Source organism: Phyllostomus discolor, chromosome 6 (genome assembly GCF_004126475.2).
Source record: "Phyllostomus discolor isolate MPI-MPIP mPhyDis1 chromosome 6, mPhyDis1.pri.v3, whole genome shotgun sequence".
NCBI lineage: Eukaryota > Metazoa > Chordata > Mammalia > Chiroptera > Phyllostomidae > Phyllostomus > Phyllostomus discolor.
In genome coordinates, this window is record NC_040908.2 from 51,568,369 (window position 1) to 51,582,633 (window position 14,265).

Here is a 14,265-nt window from a genome sequence, read left to right on the forward strand (position 1 = left end):
CCGCCGCCGCACCTGGCAGGGCCGACTACCCGCGCCCGGAAAATCCCGCCGACGCCCGGATCGCCGCGGGGCACGCGGCAGCGCCGGCGGCACCCTGGGGCCGGGCCCTGTCTCACCCCCAAGCAGCTTCCGAAGCGACGCTTTCAACTTCCTACAGTCCCGAATGTTTCTTCTTTGACCCTTTTTCTAGTTAGGCTTCCCTCCCGTCTCTAGTCCCATCCCTAGCGGCCACAATTCAAGGGGCAAGTCCTGGAAACCTGTTCTGTCACTTACTAATTGTGACGCCCTGACTCAGTCACTGAGCTTTCTGAGCTTGTTTTCTTATCTGTTCAATGGAGACACAGTAATGATCTCGACTCTTCAGGTTGCTGTGAGAATTACACATGAGAATGAACGTATAGTGCATAGCATAGCACCTAGCACACGTGCCGGGTAAGTGGAGCCGAGAAGAAAAAGGAGCAGGTGCGGCACCCTGTGCCCTTGGACGGGGCGCCAGCGACCTCGCCCCCGGGCCCAGACCTTAAATGCCTTAAGAGGGCGAGTGTGCGGTGGCGTCGTAACGGTTATCTCCCAACTGTTCCGCTGGGTGGCTGAGACAGGGTTACCACTCCCTGCTTCTGCAGAAAAAGGGGACCCCTCTTTATCCCCAGAGAGCCTAGTGAGAAAGAGACGGCAGAGAATCACGGTAGCTCTCCGCCAACACAGGAGGAGTCTCCCGGGAGAGAGCAGGGCTCCTTCACAGCACATGGGCTGGAGCCAAAGAAACACCGGCTTTTAGCTTTAGAGAGCCCGGGTTAGCCTTGCTCTACCGAGCAAATTAATCAATATTACTTTAGAGAACCTGACTTAAAATTACTTGAGCAAAAGGGAAAATTCATGGGCTTAAGGAACTAAAATGGCTAAAATGGCTTAAAAATTGTGCATCAGCCAGGCTTTGGCTGAGGCTTGACCCAGGCATTCATTCAATGCCAAAGGCATCCTGTCTCTTCCCATCATCTGGCTCTTCTTTCCTCTATGTTGACTTCACTCTCCACAACCTAACAAGATTGTTGACAAAAATTCTGGGTTTAGAGAGGGGATAATTAATGGTGATGGAAGGAAACTTGACTTTGGGTGGTGAACACACAATAAAATAAAATTCTTATTTAAAACACACATAGAGTTTTTAAACATGCCTAATCCTACCTTTTAAAAATAAAAAGTTAGCCCTGGCTGGTGTGGCTCAGAGGATTGAGCGCTGGCCTGCGAACCAAAGAGTCACTGCCTCCATTCCAGTCAGGGCACATGCCTGGGTTTCCAGCCACATCAGGTCCCCATTAGGGGGCGCGCAAGAGGCAACCACACATTGACGTTTATCTCTCCCCCTCCCTTCCCTTCTAAAGTAAATAAATAAAATCTTTAAAAGTAAATAAATAAAAAGCTAAAAATAAATCAACAAAAACATGCTTTCCCTATCATCAGAGAAAAACACCAAAACAATTTGGTGCTTCATCTTAGCTCATAAAAGACAACTGCTGAATTTTCCAGAACTGTGCATTCTCATTGTTAAACACAACTTTAATTAAACATTAAATTATAAAAACTCACAAACAAATACATTTTATTAAAGCAAAGTGATAATTGCTCAACTCTCATCACCTTCTAATTATTTCACTGCATTTTCCCAATACTTCTTGAGGTTGTTTATATCTATAGTAACTATGGTGGAAATACTATGTAATGGTGACCTACTACTCATCTCTCCCCAGCTCTGTCTTGATTTCATATCTGAAATTGATCATGGTGGAAGTATTTATACAATAGAAATAGGTGGACACTTTAAGAGCTCACCCCGAACCTGCCCCAGAGTTTTTGTTAAACATTTACTAGTATGCCAGTGGTTTGGTGTGTAGTATTTCCAACTTTTTCTTTTACTTATGTCTGTATCTCTGTCTTTCCAAATTTGAAGTAGATATTGGGAGGAAGAGGCTGTTGGTCACTCAGTGTTCAAATAATCTTCCTATTTCTTCACAGTCCCCTACTATGGACAATATTGGTAAGTTGGAGTTCTCCCTTTTTTCTGGCAGCTGTAGGACTTGCATCCTCCCTCCCACTCTTCATAGCCCAGGGGTAGGTACTTGGCCTAAGCCATCCAACTGGAATGCTCCCAACTGGACTTTGAATCTTGAATTAGTAAAAACAAGACAAGACCCAGGGGTAGTTCAGCTATAACCACTGTACCTGCACCCCATATGGAGTGGATGGCTATGCCAGCAGGGAAATCCTCATCAGCAGGTTTCCATGGTGTGAATTTGGTGTGGACTTTGTGTAACCTCAGCTATGTATTCCTACTGCCTGGCCTCCCTTGGTTCCCACTCCTTATCTAGGGAAGTACAAAGTAAGTCCGAATCATTTTGTAGTGCAAGGAAATAAAAAAAGTACTCAAAAAATAATGGAGACATATCAAAAGGACATAGAAGCCACCTTAAAGAAATGTCCACTGACAAAACCTGGGACAAACTTGAGCATCAAAATAAATAATGGGTACAACCCAATGACTGAAACAGGAATCCATGATGATACAAATAAATACATATGTAAATGAATGTAAAGAGAAGAGAAAGCTCTTCTTCACAGTAGAATGCTGACTAATACAGAGCCTGACACAAATAACACACCTTTTTTATTACAAAATATTTTATTACAAAATTATAAGTGTATAATTTTGGAACATAACAATATCACATTCAAGCACACCACATGGCATTTTAGATGAAATGTTCAAATTAAAACAATAAACTATTACATCCATATTACTACCCTACCAACCACACTCAAGCAGGTGTTACTTCTGCCTCACCCTGTACATGTAGATGAAACAATGGAAGTAAAAAGATTATACAATTTGGCAATTGTTAAAGTAGTGCTGATTTACACTGTATTCATCGATGAATACTGAGCCTGGTAGGTGAAGGTTTGATGAGGAACAGAATATTCATTTCAGAGTATTTCCCCAGAAAATACTCATTAATTACAAAGGTGAAAATGGTGACTTTACAGAGAAGAAAACTGGCAGACACCAAGTGATCAAGTTTAGTATCATCTACGGTGGGGTAGATTGACATCAGTGCCTCCTGATGTGATACTCTGAAAAAAACACACCATAATCTTTTTTGTGTGTAGTACTCCTACCAAAAATTTAAGAGTCTACACATGGATCCAGGTTGAGGACCATCCTACAGAATCACAGGGTTGTACTCTTTAAACACTTTCAAGGTGCCCTGGCTGGTGTGGCTCAGTGGGTTGAGTGCTGCCCTGCAAACCAAAGGATCACTGGTTCGATTCCCAGTCGAGGAACAGGCCTGGGTTGTGGGCCAGCTCCAGTAGGGAGTACTCAAGAGGCAACCAAACATTGATGTTTCCCTGCCTCTCTTCCCTTCTCTCTAAAAATAAATAAATAAAATCTGTAAAAAACTAAAAATGAAAACAAGGTCACAGAAGATAGGAAAAGAGTGATGAAAGATTCCAGATTAAAGCAGATCAAAGAAACACGATTAGTAAAATAATGCATGATCCTGGATTTGGATCCTGGACTAGAAAGGAAAAGGCAACACTGGGCAGTTGGTGAGATTGGAATGGGGTCTGCACTGTTGTATTGATGTTAATTTCCTGGTTGGGAGGGTGGGGCCAAAAGTTATAGAACAGTGTACTCGTTTTCAGGAAAAACAGTGAAGTACTTAAGGGTGAAATGGTATCAAGTCTGCAATTTGTTATCAGATTAAGCAGAAAAGGAATGATGATGGAGCAGGGGAGAAAATGGTAAATGTTAACTGAATAATCTACCTAAGGAGATAAAGTTCTTTGTAGTCTTTTTTTAAAAATATTTTATTTATTTACTTTTAGAGAGAAGGGAAGGGAGAGAGAATGAGAGGGACAGAAACATCAACATGTGAGAGATACATCAATTAGTTGCCTCCCACAAGCCCTTGACTGGGGACCCGGCCTGAAACCTAGGCATGTGTCCTGGCTAGGAATTGAACTGGTGACCTTTCAGTTTGCAGGCTGGTGCTCAATCCACTGAGCCGTACCAGCCAGGTTTTTTGTATTCTTCTTGAAACTTTTTTGTACATTTGAGATTGTTTCAAAATAAATTATATATATTTTAAAAGATTTTATTTATTTATTTTTAGAGTGAGGGGAAGGGAGGGATGGAAACATCAATGTATGGTTGCCTCCAGTGCACCCCTACTGGGGACCTGGCCCGAAACCCAGGCATATGCCCTGACTGGGAGTCAAACCAATAACCCTTTGGTCCACAGGCCAGTACTCAATCCACTGAGCCACACCAGTCAGGGCTCAAAATAAACTATGTTTTAAAAATAGAGCTTCCGGCCAAAATGGAGGCATAGGTGAATTCACCATACCTCCACGCACAACCGAGATTAGAACAACAACAATTTAGAGGCAGAATAACACCCAGAACTGACAGAGAATTTATCTGAATGGAAGTTGGACAGCCAAGAAGTTGAAGTAGACCCATTCATCCAGACTGGTAGGAGCGGCGGAGAGGAGCAGCCAGGAGCGCAGAGAACAGGGTGAATTGGGCGCATAAGGCAACTGGGAGCGCGTAAGGCATCTGGGGCACGCAAGATTGCATCGGGTGGACCCTGAGTACGCAAGTGGCAGCTGGCAGACCCAGTGATTGTGGACCAGGGCAGAACGCGCAACCCAGGATCCTAGAGAAGGGACTGAGGTCCCAGGAGAATGAGCTACCACCATTGTTCCCTCCCACCCCAGCCCTCACATAAACCTCACAATCTAGCTAGGGGTGCCCAGCCCTGGTAAACACCTAAGGCTCCGCCCCTCATCAGATGCACAGTTCAAAACACTGGCGATCAGGAAGCTCACAGAATTGGTTGATTTTGGGTGCAAATTAGATGAAAAAATGCAGGTTACCATAAAAGAGATGAAGGAAAATACACGGAGAACCAATAGTGATGGGAAGGAAACTGGGACTCAAAACAGTAGAGAGGACCAGAAGGAAGAAAGGAACAACCAAACAGGAAAGAATGGAGAAATAAGAATAAAAAAAAAAAAATGAGGAGAAGCTTAGGAACCTCCAGAGTTGGAACTCTTTAAATGTTCCAACATCCGAATTATAGGGGTACCAGAAGGGGAAGAGGAAAAGCAACAGAATGAACACGTATTTGAACAAATAATAAAGGAGAACTTCCCCATTCTGGCAAAGGAAATAGACTTCCAGGAAATCCAGGAAGCTCAGAGAGTCCCAAAGAAGTCGGACCCAAGAAGAAACACACAAAAGCACATCATAATTACATTACCCAAGGTAAAAATGAAGGAGAGAATCTTAGAAGCAGCAAGAGATAAGGGGACAGTCACCTACAAAGGAGTTCCCATCAGACTGTCAGCTGATTTCTCCAAAGAGACCTTACAGGCAAGAAGGGGCTGGAAAGAAGTATTCCAAGTCATGAAAGACAAGGACCTACATCCCAGATTACTCTATCCAGCAAAGCTTTCATTTAGAATGGAAGGGCAGATAAAGTGCTTCTCAGATAAGGTTAAGTTAAAGGAGTTCATCATCACCAAGCCCTTATTTTATGAAATGTTAAAGGGGCTTATCTAAGAAAAGAAGATTTAAAAAACCATGTGTAGTAAAAGGACAGCAAACTCACAATTATTAACAACCACACCTAAAGCAAAACCAAAAGAAACCAAGCAAACAACTAGAATAGGAACAGAACCACAGAAATGGAAATCACATGGAGGGTTAGCAACAGCAGAGTAGGAGGAGAGAGGGGGAAAAGGTACAGAGAATAAGTAGCATAGATTGTAAGTTGAAAATAGGGGGAGGGTAAGAATAGTATGGGAAATGTAGAAGCTAAAGAACATAACATGGACATGACTAAAGGGGGGGATGTGGGTGGGAGAGGGTGTACAGTGTGGAGGGGAGTGAAGGGGGAAATGGGACAACTGTAATAGCATAATCAATAAAATATATTAAAAATAAGTCTAAGAAGTCTTTCAGAAGGAGTTCTTCCTTTCAGCATGCAAACATGCTCAAATCTCTCTCACTCTAAACAAAGCAAAACTAAAAACAAAATAATGAAGCCAGTGGCTACTTGCTATTGCCACTTCCTCCCTGCTGGGTGTCAGGATGTTGAGGAAATACCACTGGGTCCAGTGTCAGGAAACCTCTGTTTGAGGTTGGTTCTGCCCCTTCTTAACTGTGTGACTTTGGCCAAAGCATTTAACTTCCCTGAGCCTCAGTTTCCTCATGAGAGAATAATAGCATCTCCCTTAGGCAGCTGCCATGGGGATCAAGGGAGAGATAGGATATAAAAGCAGGTTATCAACTCTAACTCTAACTACAGGTGATCCTCTGCTTTAACTCCTGGTGATACAGGACTATTGCCTTCACATCCTGCTACAATGCATCTTATTCTTGGTGCTCAGCCTGCCCTTTGCAGAACTGTACGCATCTGAAGCCTTCATTTGCTGATACTCTCTGCCCTTGGGTTCCTTTCTTGACCTCCTCTTCTCAACTTGACCTTCTGCCTGCCTGTCCAGGATAGGTGCCCACTCAGGTCTGTTCCTGGTCCTTTCATCTTCATCTATTTGTTCATTCTGGAGTATCTTGTATGTTTCCATCCTTTTAGGGATCCCCATTATTATGCTGAGGTCTCCCACCACTCATACCTTCTGCATTGGATTCTCCTCTCTTATTCAGGCATTCTCACATGCATTGCAAATTCACCTTAGGCAACACTAAATAATTCTCTTCTTACTTGCTTCTCTCCCTATGTTCTCTTGATTTAAAACAACTCGTTTCAGAATTTAGCATGAACCATGCCAGTGTTTCCACGAGCACGAGTTACCCTTCCTCAGAGTACTCTGGTTTTGTTTGGTTTGCCACCGGAAGTCACTGTGTTGTTCTTTGCTTTGTACACATAAGCACATCTCTTGCCATTGGACACAGAATCCATGTAATGCTGTACCCCTCAGGGACTTATACTTATTGAAAAGTAAATAAATAAAATGGATTTGTAAATAAGTGAATAAATAAATCATCTTGTTTCCTCTAAATATATGGGCTAGAAATGTAGAAGTCGTTTGCTATTATTGTTGTTGTTTGCTTATTGAACATCTACTATGTGCCAGATACTACCCTAGGTACTTCGCATTCTTGATTTGCTTTACTCCTTGAAAGAGCCCTATAAAGTAGATCCTACTTCATTCCATCTTACAAAGCTGGAATCCGAGGTTCAGAGAACTTAAATAATCCTGAGCCCAAGGTTACCTAGCTAATAAATGACAGAACTGGGATTTGAAAATAGGCTTGTCTTACCTCAAAGTCCATTCTCTTAATATTAATCACTATATTACATTGACTTCTTCCTGACTAAATTGCCATATATTGATTGGCACTGATTCCTTTTAATTTTATCAATGAAATATCTTTTGAATCAATTCTTTCTTTGTTCACTGCTGCTACCTTGTTCAGATATATATCTTATACATATTTAAATATATGTATATAGATGGTGCTTTTTTCTAATTATAAACATGATATATACCTCTTTAAGAAAGGTCATTACAGATCTCAATAGTGAAAGCTCTCCAACCTCAACTTCTAAGGATAACCACCATTAACGGTATAGCATACATTCTTTTTCTATGAATATATATAATACCATATTATGCCTTTTAAAATGGGATGACATAATCTTGAAACTTGATTATTTCATATATCAGTTCAGAGCTACCTTGTTCTGCTTTTTAAAAAATTTTTATTTATTTCTTTTAGGGAGATGGGAAAGGAGAGAGAAAGGAGAGAAACATCAATGTGCAAGAGATACAGCCACTGTATCTCCCATGCCCCCAACGAGAATCTGGCCCTCAAACCAGACATGTACCCTGAGGGGGAATTGAACCTGAGACATTTTAGTTGCAGGACAGGATTCAATCCACAGAGCCACACCAGTTGGGGCTGAGTTTTTGTTTTTTTTTTTTTTCCTTAAAATTAGGTTAAACATACACATTTTTTACAAAGTTCAATAGGCACAGGAGGGTATTTTATGAAAAACAAGTCTCCCTTCACCCTTGTTCTCCAGCCACCAATCAGAATCCAATCAGATGCCACCAGCTTCTTGGGTGGCCTTCTGGGGCCTCATTTCATTTAATAGTAATACAGCTTCCCCTTGTATGGATGTTCCAAATCCATAAACCAAATTAGTTTTGTGTTTCATTAGAGAACACTTAAATTGTTTCCAATGCTATTTATTACCTACTAGGATCTACATTCCATGTCAGTCGTATCAATTACTTATTACTCTTTTGTTAGCAACATGGTGCTCCATATTGGACAGATGCACCATCACTTATTTATTAATTTCTCTACTGATAAGAATATAGGCTTAAACCTACTATTTGCCCTGCTTCTAGTGCACTTGTGCTGTTAAGCACTTCAGCCCTTTTGCTGGCAATATAATTTATGTACTCCTCCACCGAAATGTGAGCTCCTCGACGGAAAAGGAAAGTGTTCACATTCATCCATGTATCCTCGTTGCCTAGCCCCGAATTTGGCCAGGAGTATGCGCTCCCGACGCTTGAGTGTAATAAATAGCCCTCGCTGGACTCGGGAACATAGTGTGGAAGGACAGGGCGGGAAGCTGTGCCCTTTCGAGTTGAACCAGATTGAGCGTCCGGAACTTTTGTTGGAAGTATCGTTGTTTCTCAGGGAGGATTTTAGCTTCAATGTGTGCCCCGCACAAACATGGTTGCTATCGACCGGAAGTGGCGGGTTATTTCGCTGGAATTACTTCTTCCGCAGGGCGGAAAAGGCATGTCTGCTTGCGCCCCAACCGTTTCTAGCCACCTTTCCTAGCAGGAATCCATGAGTAAGCTGTGGCGGCGCGGGAGCACCTCTGGGGCTATGGAGGCCCCTGAGCCGGGTAAGCGAGGGTTGATAAAGCAACTTAGGCGTTTGCAGAAAGGGGGCTCCTTTCTTGCTCTTCAGAGCTTCTAAGGTATTTCGCCACAGGTGGGAGAAAAAAAAAGGCGGGCCTGTTGCTATGGTAACAACGCGTACCCGGGAAGTGTGGGACACCTTAGGGGTATTCCGTTGTTGAGGGCTCTCCACTGCCCGGCTCCTGCCTTACATCGTTGACAGGCTTTCCCTCCACAGGGGAAGCACTAGAGTTGAGTCTGGCGGGTGCCCACGGCCACGGAGTACACAAGAAGAAGCACAAGAAGCACAAAAAGAAACACAAGAAAAAACACCATCAGGAAGAGGAACCTGGGCCCACGCAGCCATCTCCTGCCAAACCCCAGCTCAAACTCAAAATCAAGCTGGGCGGCCAGGTCTTGGGCACCAAGAGGTGAGGCCAGTAGAGCCAAGGTTTTACTTGGGGGACTTTAGCAGCAGGCAGAGATAGGAGAAGCTGACTGGGCTTTTCAGAAGACAGAGAATAGACACTGGGACTTTAGGTCCCAGATTAAGGCAGCAAGAACCCTAGAGGATGTGGGCAAGGTTAGATGTAGCTAGCTACTGAGCAGAAGGAAGACGCTTGCTCAACTTACGGAGTGGTGTTGCTTCTCCACAGTGTTCCCACTTTCACTGTGATCCCTGAGGGAACTCGGTCACCCTCTCCCCTTATGGTTGTGGACAATGAAGAGGAACCTATGGAAGGGGTCCCCCTTGAGCAGTACCGAGCCTGGCTAGGTGAGAAGGATCTGGAGGTGGGGAAACCGGGTTTCTCATTATGCCTGATTAAGGGGAGAAGGTTGCTTCTGACAAGGGTGAGAATTTTGAGTGTCCCAGTATTAACTTCGCCAAATTTGGGTGCCCCACCTGAACAATTTTACTTTTCTCTCTCCAGATGAAGACAGTAATTTGTCCCCCTCCCCACTTCGAGACCTGTCGGGGGACTTAGGGGGTCAGGAGGAAGAGGAGGAACAGAGGTGGCTGGATGCCCTGGAGAAAGGGGAGCTGGATGACAATGGAGATCTCAAGAAGGAGATCAATGAACGGCTGCTCACTGCTCGACAGGTAGGTTGGTTCATTTTTTATTGTTACCAAATATTTAGAGAACCTTCCATGTCCCCAAAACTTTGCTGGGCAATGGCCACTGATGGAGAAAAGACAAACTATATTTCTTTTCTCAGTTGGTATTCATGTGTGGGTTGGGGGGGGGCAGTAAATAAGTACATAATTTTGAAAAGCTGTTATGTGTATAACAAAAATAGGGTGATAAAACAGAAAGTGGTGATAAAGAGATAGCAGTAGACAGGGAGGAAAGACCTCTCTGAAGAGGAAACATTTCCAGGACTAGAGGAGCTTCTCAAAAAAACCCCAGAAATGTGATGCAAAGAGTTTAGTAAGCAGGGCAGGTAGATGACATTACTAATAATTTTCCCTTTGATAGTCAATGATCTAAAGCTGAAAGTCTGAAGACCTGGGAGGAAGCAATATTAAGGACTCCTGGAGAGGGTGCTTATTCCACCCCTTCTCCCAAGGCCTGTGCTCTTTAAGACCTTTGCTTTCTTCATGTCCTCTTCTGCCTCCGCACGGACCTCACCTCTCCATTTTCTGACACCATCCCTCTCTCTCCCCAGCGAGCTCTGCTTCAGAAGGCGCAGAGTCAGCCTTCCCCGATGTTGCCATTGCCCGTGCCTGGGGTCTGTCCTGCCCCTCCCCTCACCGAGGAAATGCTGTTGAAGCGCGAGGAGAGAGCGCGTAAGAGGCGGTTGCAGGCAGCTCGGAGGGCAGAAGAGCACAAGAACCAGACTATAGAGCGCCTCACCAAGACTGCAGCGCCCAGTGGGCGCGGAGGACGGGGAGCTGCAAGGGGGGAGCGGCGAGGAGGGCGGGCTGCGGTCCCAACCCCCATGGTGCGCTACTGCAGCGGGGCACAGGGTTCCACCCTTTCCTTCCCACCTGGCATCCCCACCCCAGTACCAGTGTCTCAGAGGCCACCTCCATCTGGCCCCGCTCTGCGATGCTCAGTACCTGGCTGCCCACACCCGCGCCGCTACGCCTGCTCCCGCACAGGCCAGGCGCTCTGCAGCCTTCAGTGCTACCGCATCAATTTGCAGATGCGGCTGGGGGGACCCGAAGGCCCTGGGTCTCCCCTTTTGGCTACTTAAAACCCTTAACCTGGATTCTGCGCCCTCTCCCCTGCCCAGATTGTCTTCCCCACCCTATTAAATTTCATCCAGTTACTCGACTTGTACAGAATTGGGAGAATGGGGTATGGAAAGCCAATTTCCGGTGCACACATCTCGCCTGCATTGTAGCTTGCGTTGATGCCTAGAAAACCCACCAGACCTTGGGACAGCTAGCCACTCGGGCTCAAGACTGGGGCAGACTTTTGCGACCCCGCCTCTTCCAGCGGGATTACCTGGAGAGGTCCGGCATTGGTCGTAAACCCCGGAAACAGGGCTCAAGCCAATCAGCAGGAATTTTGCTCTTCTAGGCGGCCGTTCGTTGGTTGACAACCCGAAGCCTGTTCTGTTCCTGTTGGCTATTGTTGCTGCCAGTCAGGGCCGTGGGTCGAACCTTACCCCACTCTTTTGTCTGGGAACAGTTCTTGTTGTCTGGGAGAGTGGCAGAGGCATTGCTGTGGATTGGTCACCTGGAGAAACCTCCAGTCCTTTCCTATTGGCCCATTTTCTGAGGCCGATGCTGATTGGTAGGACGGAGCAACCGGGGTCCTAGTTGGCAGAGCTCTCCCCGGATGGGAGCTCCTGCCACCGAGTGATGGTGGCAGCCGCGAAGATGGGCCGGGCAGGGACCATGGCAGTGGCAGCAGAGGTGGCAGGGGCGGGGCAGCTGGTGGTAGAGGAGGCTGTAGTCTTCAGGGGGCGTAGGTGGAGGCATGGCTCAGGACAGCGGCAGGGAACGGCAGCGAGGAGGCCTGGGGGGCACTTCGGATGCCGCAACAGCAGGTATCCTAACAGCTCCAAAAGCGTACCACGACAGCCATCTATATCCCTTTTCTCCTTCATGTCCCTTCCTTTTTGGGGGGCTGGGGGCGGGAGGAACTCACGGAGCCAAAGGTACTGTGAAGTTCCTGAATATGTCCCTTCCACTCTTTGTTTAAACTTTGTAACGTAGATACAGTTGATTTTGCCTGCAGCCTCAGAGACTTATCCCATGGCTGCGGTGGAAGCTTGCAGTGGCTCTCCAGTGAACAGAGGCTTAGTGAGGCCCCAGGGGGCTCCCTCTCTGTCTTGCAACAGTTATTTGTGATTTTTTTTTTTTCTGTGTGCCTATTATCACTGCAGAGTCCAGCAGCGTCTTCTCTTGAGGGAGCAATTTGGAGAAGAGCTGGATCCCAGACTCACGCCCTGGATGCCATCCTTTATCATCCACAGCAATCCCATTTGGTTGGGAGCACTGTTCTGGGTCTCACACTGCCCCTGCTCTACCCTAGGAAGTCTGAGACCCAGGGTTGGAAAGACCCACCTTGGAGATGGGGAGTGGCAGACCATGGGGATGATGAAAGCATTTAAGCTTCAGAAATTACTTTAAACCCTTAACCCATTGTCTGAGACTTTGAGATAGCTCAGTCTGTCTTCTGCCAAAACACTTTGTCGACTGAATATACCTTGGGGGCCAACCCATATGTAGAGCTGAAATCTGCCTCTCTGTACATCTACACCATCATCTTGTTCTCTGGACTGTTTTTGCTATTCCAAACCCTCTTGCATGTTGACTGCCCTTCAGATACTTGAACAGCCCTCTCAGCATCACTCTTCCCCCTCCCTGTAGATCTGCACTAAACTTGGTTTACAGGGTGGGTTTGTGGATGTGCATGCAGGGGCTGAGGGTGGGAGTGGACAGTTCCTTGGGCTAGAATCTCTCTTGGTTCTAAGTGCCTCCTTGCTCCCAGCTTCGAGAGCTTTGTCCAGGAGTGAACAACCAGCCCTACCTCTGTGAGAGTGGCCACTGCTGTGGAGAGACTGGCTGCTGCACCTACTACTATGAGCTCTGGTGTGAGTCTCCAAGAGGGCTGTTCTTGGATCCTTCTGTCCAGCATCCCTTGGACCTCAGAATTTTAGCCTTCAGGGACCCTTCTCTGCATGGGAGGTATCTAAGACTCTCCCTCTTCACCCCCTACAGGGTTCTGGCTTCTCTGGACAGTCCTCATCCTCTTTAGCTGCTGTTGCGCCTTCCGTCATCGACGAGCTAAACTCCGACTGCAGCAGCAGCAGCGGCAGCGTGAGATCAACCTTACTGGCCTACCATGGGGCATGCCATGGGGGCTGGCCCTGTTCCTCTGGTTCACTGCTTGACCTTCGTGAGTGACTTGAGGCTCTGTGCTCACTACCAGTGGCCCCTCCCAAATGAGGACCTGAATCATCCCCTACATTGTTTTCAGATATTTCAAAGCAAAGTTTTCCCTAATAGTAAAGAGACTACAACCTCATCCTGGTTGCATTCAAACCAATCATGCCATTCTTCCTGCAGGCCTCCTCAGCGCCTTCAAACCCCCCAGCTATGAGGATGTGGTTCACCGCCCAGGCACACCACCACCTCCTTACACTACTGCGGGTCCCAGGCTGCCCTTTGACTGCTTCCAGGGACTGTACCTGCTGCTCTTCCACTTCTAGCTGCCCTGCCCACTGTGAGGGAACAAATGTGGAAGGTTGTCCTCCTTCCTCCCACCAGAGTGCCTCCCTCATCAGGAGGGTGGCCTGGTGCAGGGGTGAGCCCTGCCCCACACCCCTGGCATGCCGCTATCGCCGCCTGACTGGTGACTCGGGTATTGAGCTCTGCCCTTGTCCTGACTCCAGTGAGAGTGAGCCAGTCAAGGAGGCTAGGGCTAGTGCCACCCGGCCAGATCGGGGGGACCACTCCCCTTGTACACTGCCCCTAGGTCCCATACCCCAAGTTTCTTCTGTGGGGTCAGCTTCCAGTGAAGGGGACATCCCATAAGCAGTTTTAGGAGGGTGGGTGGATTACTTGCCCACTAGAAAGACCCTTGGTCCCAGCTCCTTGAGTTCTTCTTGGCCTCTCCCTGTCCTCTTGGAATCTGCCTGAAAGGGCTTGAGTTCTGAGGAGAGGGACTATGTTTTGGGGACTGTGCTAGCTCTACCCCCACTGACATACACAGGAGCCTTTGATCTCATTAAAGAGATGTGAACCAGCTGATTGTGGATTTGGGTGGACTAGTGCTCAACTCACTTCATTGCACCTTGACCTGACTGGCCATTTTTCCCACCTTCTCTGAAGACAGCATCCCTAAGACCTGGATGAGCCAG

General features: G+C 46.6%; 2 protein-coding genes across 4 annotated transcripts; both read left to right on the forward strand.

The window, feature by feature from the left end:
* Nucleotides 1-8,817: 8,817 nt before the first annotated feature.
* INO80B (INO80 complex subunit B) lies at nucleotides 8,818-11,225 on the forward strand. Its single transcript, XM_028515829.2, has 5 exons — nucleotides 8,818-8,951; nucleotides 9,185-9,377; nucleotides 9,603-9,721; nucleotides 9,879-10,048; nucleotides 10,615-11,225. The coding sequence occupies exons 1-5, from the start codon at nucleotides 8,894-8,896 to the stop codon at nucleotides 11,143-11,145; spliced, it is 1,071 nt and encodes a 356-aa protein (XP_028371630.1). The 5' UTR covers nucleotides 8,818-8,893; the 3' UTR covers nucleotides 11,146-11,225.
* Nucleotides 11,226-11,391: 166 nt separating this feature from the next.
* WBP1 (WW domain binding protein 1) lies at nucleotides 11,392-14,152 on the forward strand. 3 transcript variants are annotated; one of them, XM_028517475.2, is made up of 5 exons: nucleotides 11,703-11,946; nucleotides 12,286-12,387; nucleotides 12,894-12,996; nucleotides 13,124-13,301; nucleotides 13,472-14,152. In XM_028517475.2, exons 3-5 carry the CDS (start codon nucleotides 12,985-12,987, stop codon nucleotides 13,612-13,614), a joined length of 333 nt encoding a protein of 110 aa, XP_028373276.1. In that variant the 5' UTR covers nucleotides 11,703-11,946; nucleotides 12,286-12,387; nucleotides 12,894-12,984; the 3' UTR covers nucleotides 13,615-14,152. The 3 variants fall into 3 exon arrangements, with proteins under 3 accessions (XP_035884079.1, XP_035884078.1, XP_028373276.1); XM_036028186.1 differs by lacking the exons at nucleotides 11,703-11,946; nucleotides 12,286-12,387 and adding an exon at nucleotides 11,392-11,690 and having other exon boundaries at nucleotides 13,472-13,696; XM_036028185.1 differs by lacking the exons at nucleotides 12,286-12,387; nucleotides 12,894-12,996 and having other exon boundaries at nucleotides 11,699-11,946; nucleotides 13,472-13,696.
* The last annotated feature ends 113 nt before the right edge of the window (nucleotides 14,153-14,265 follow it).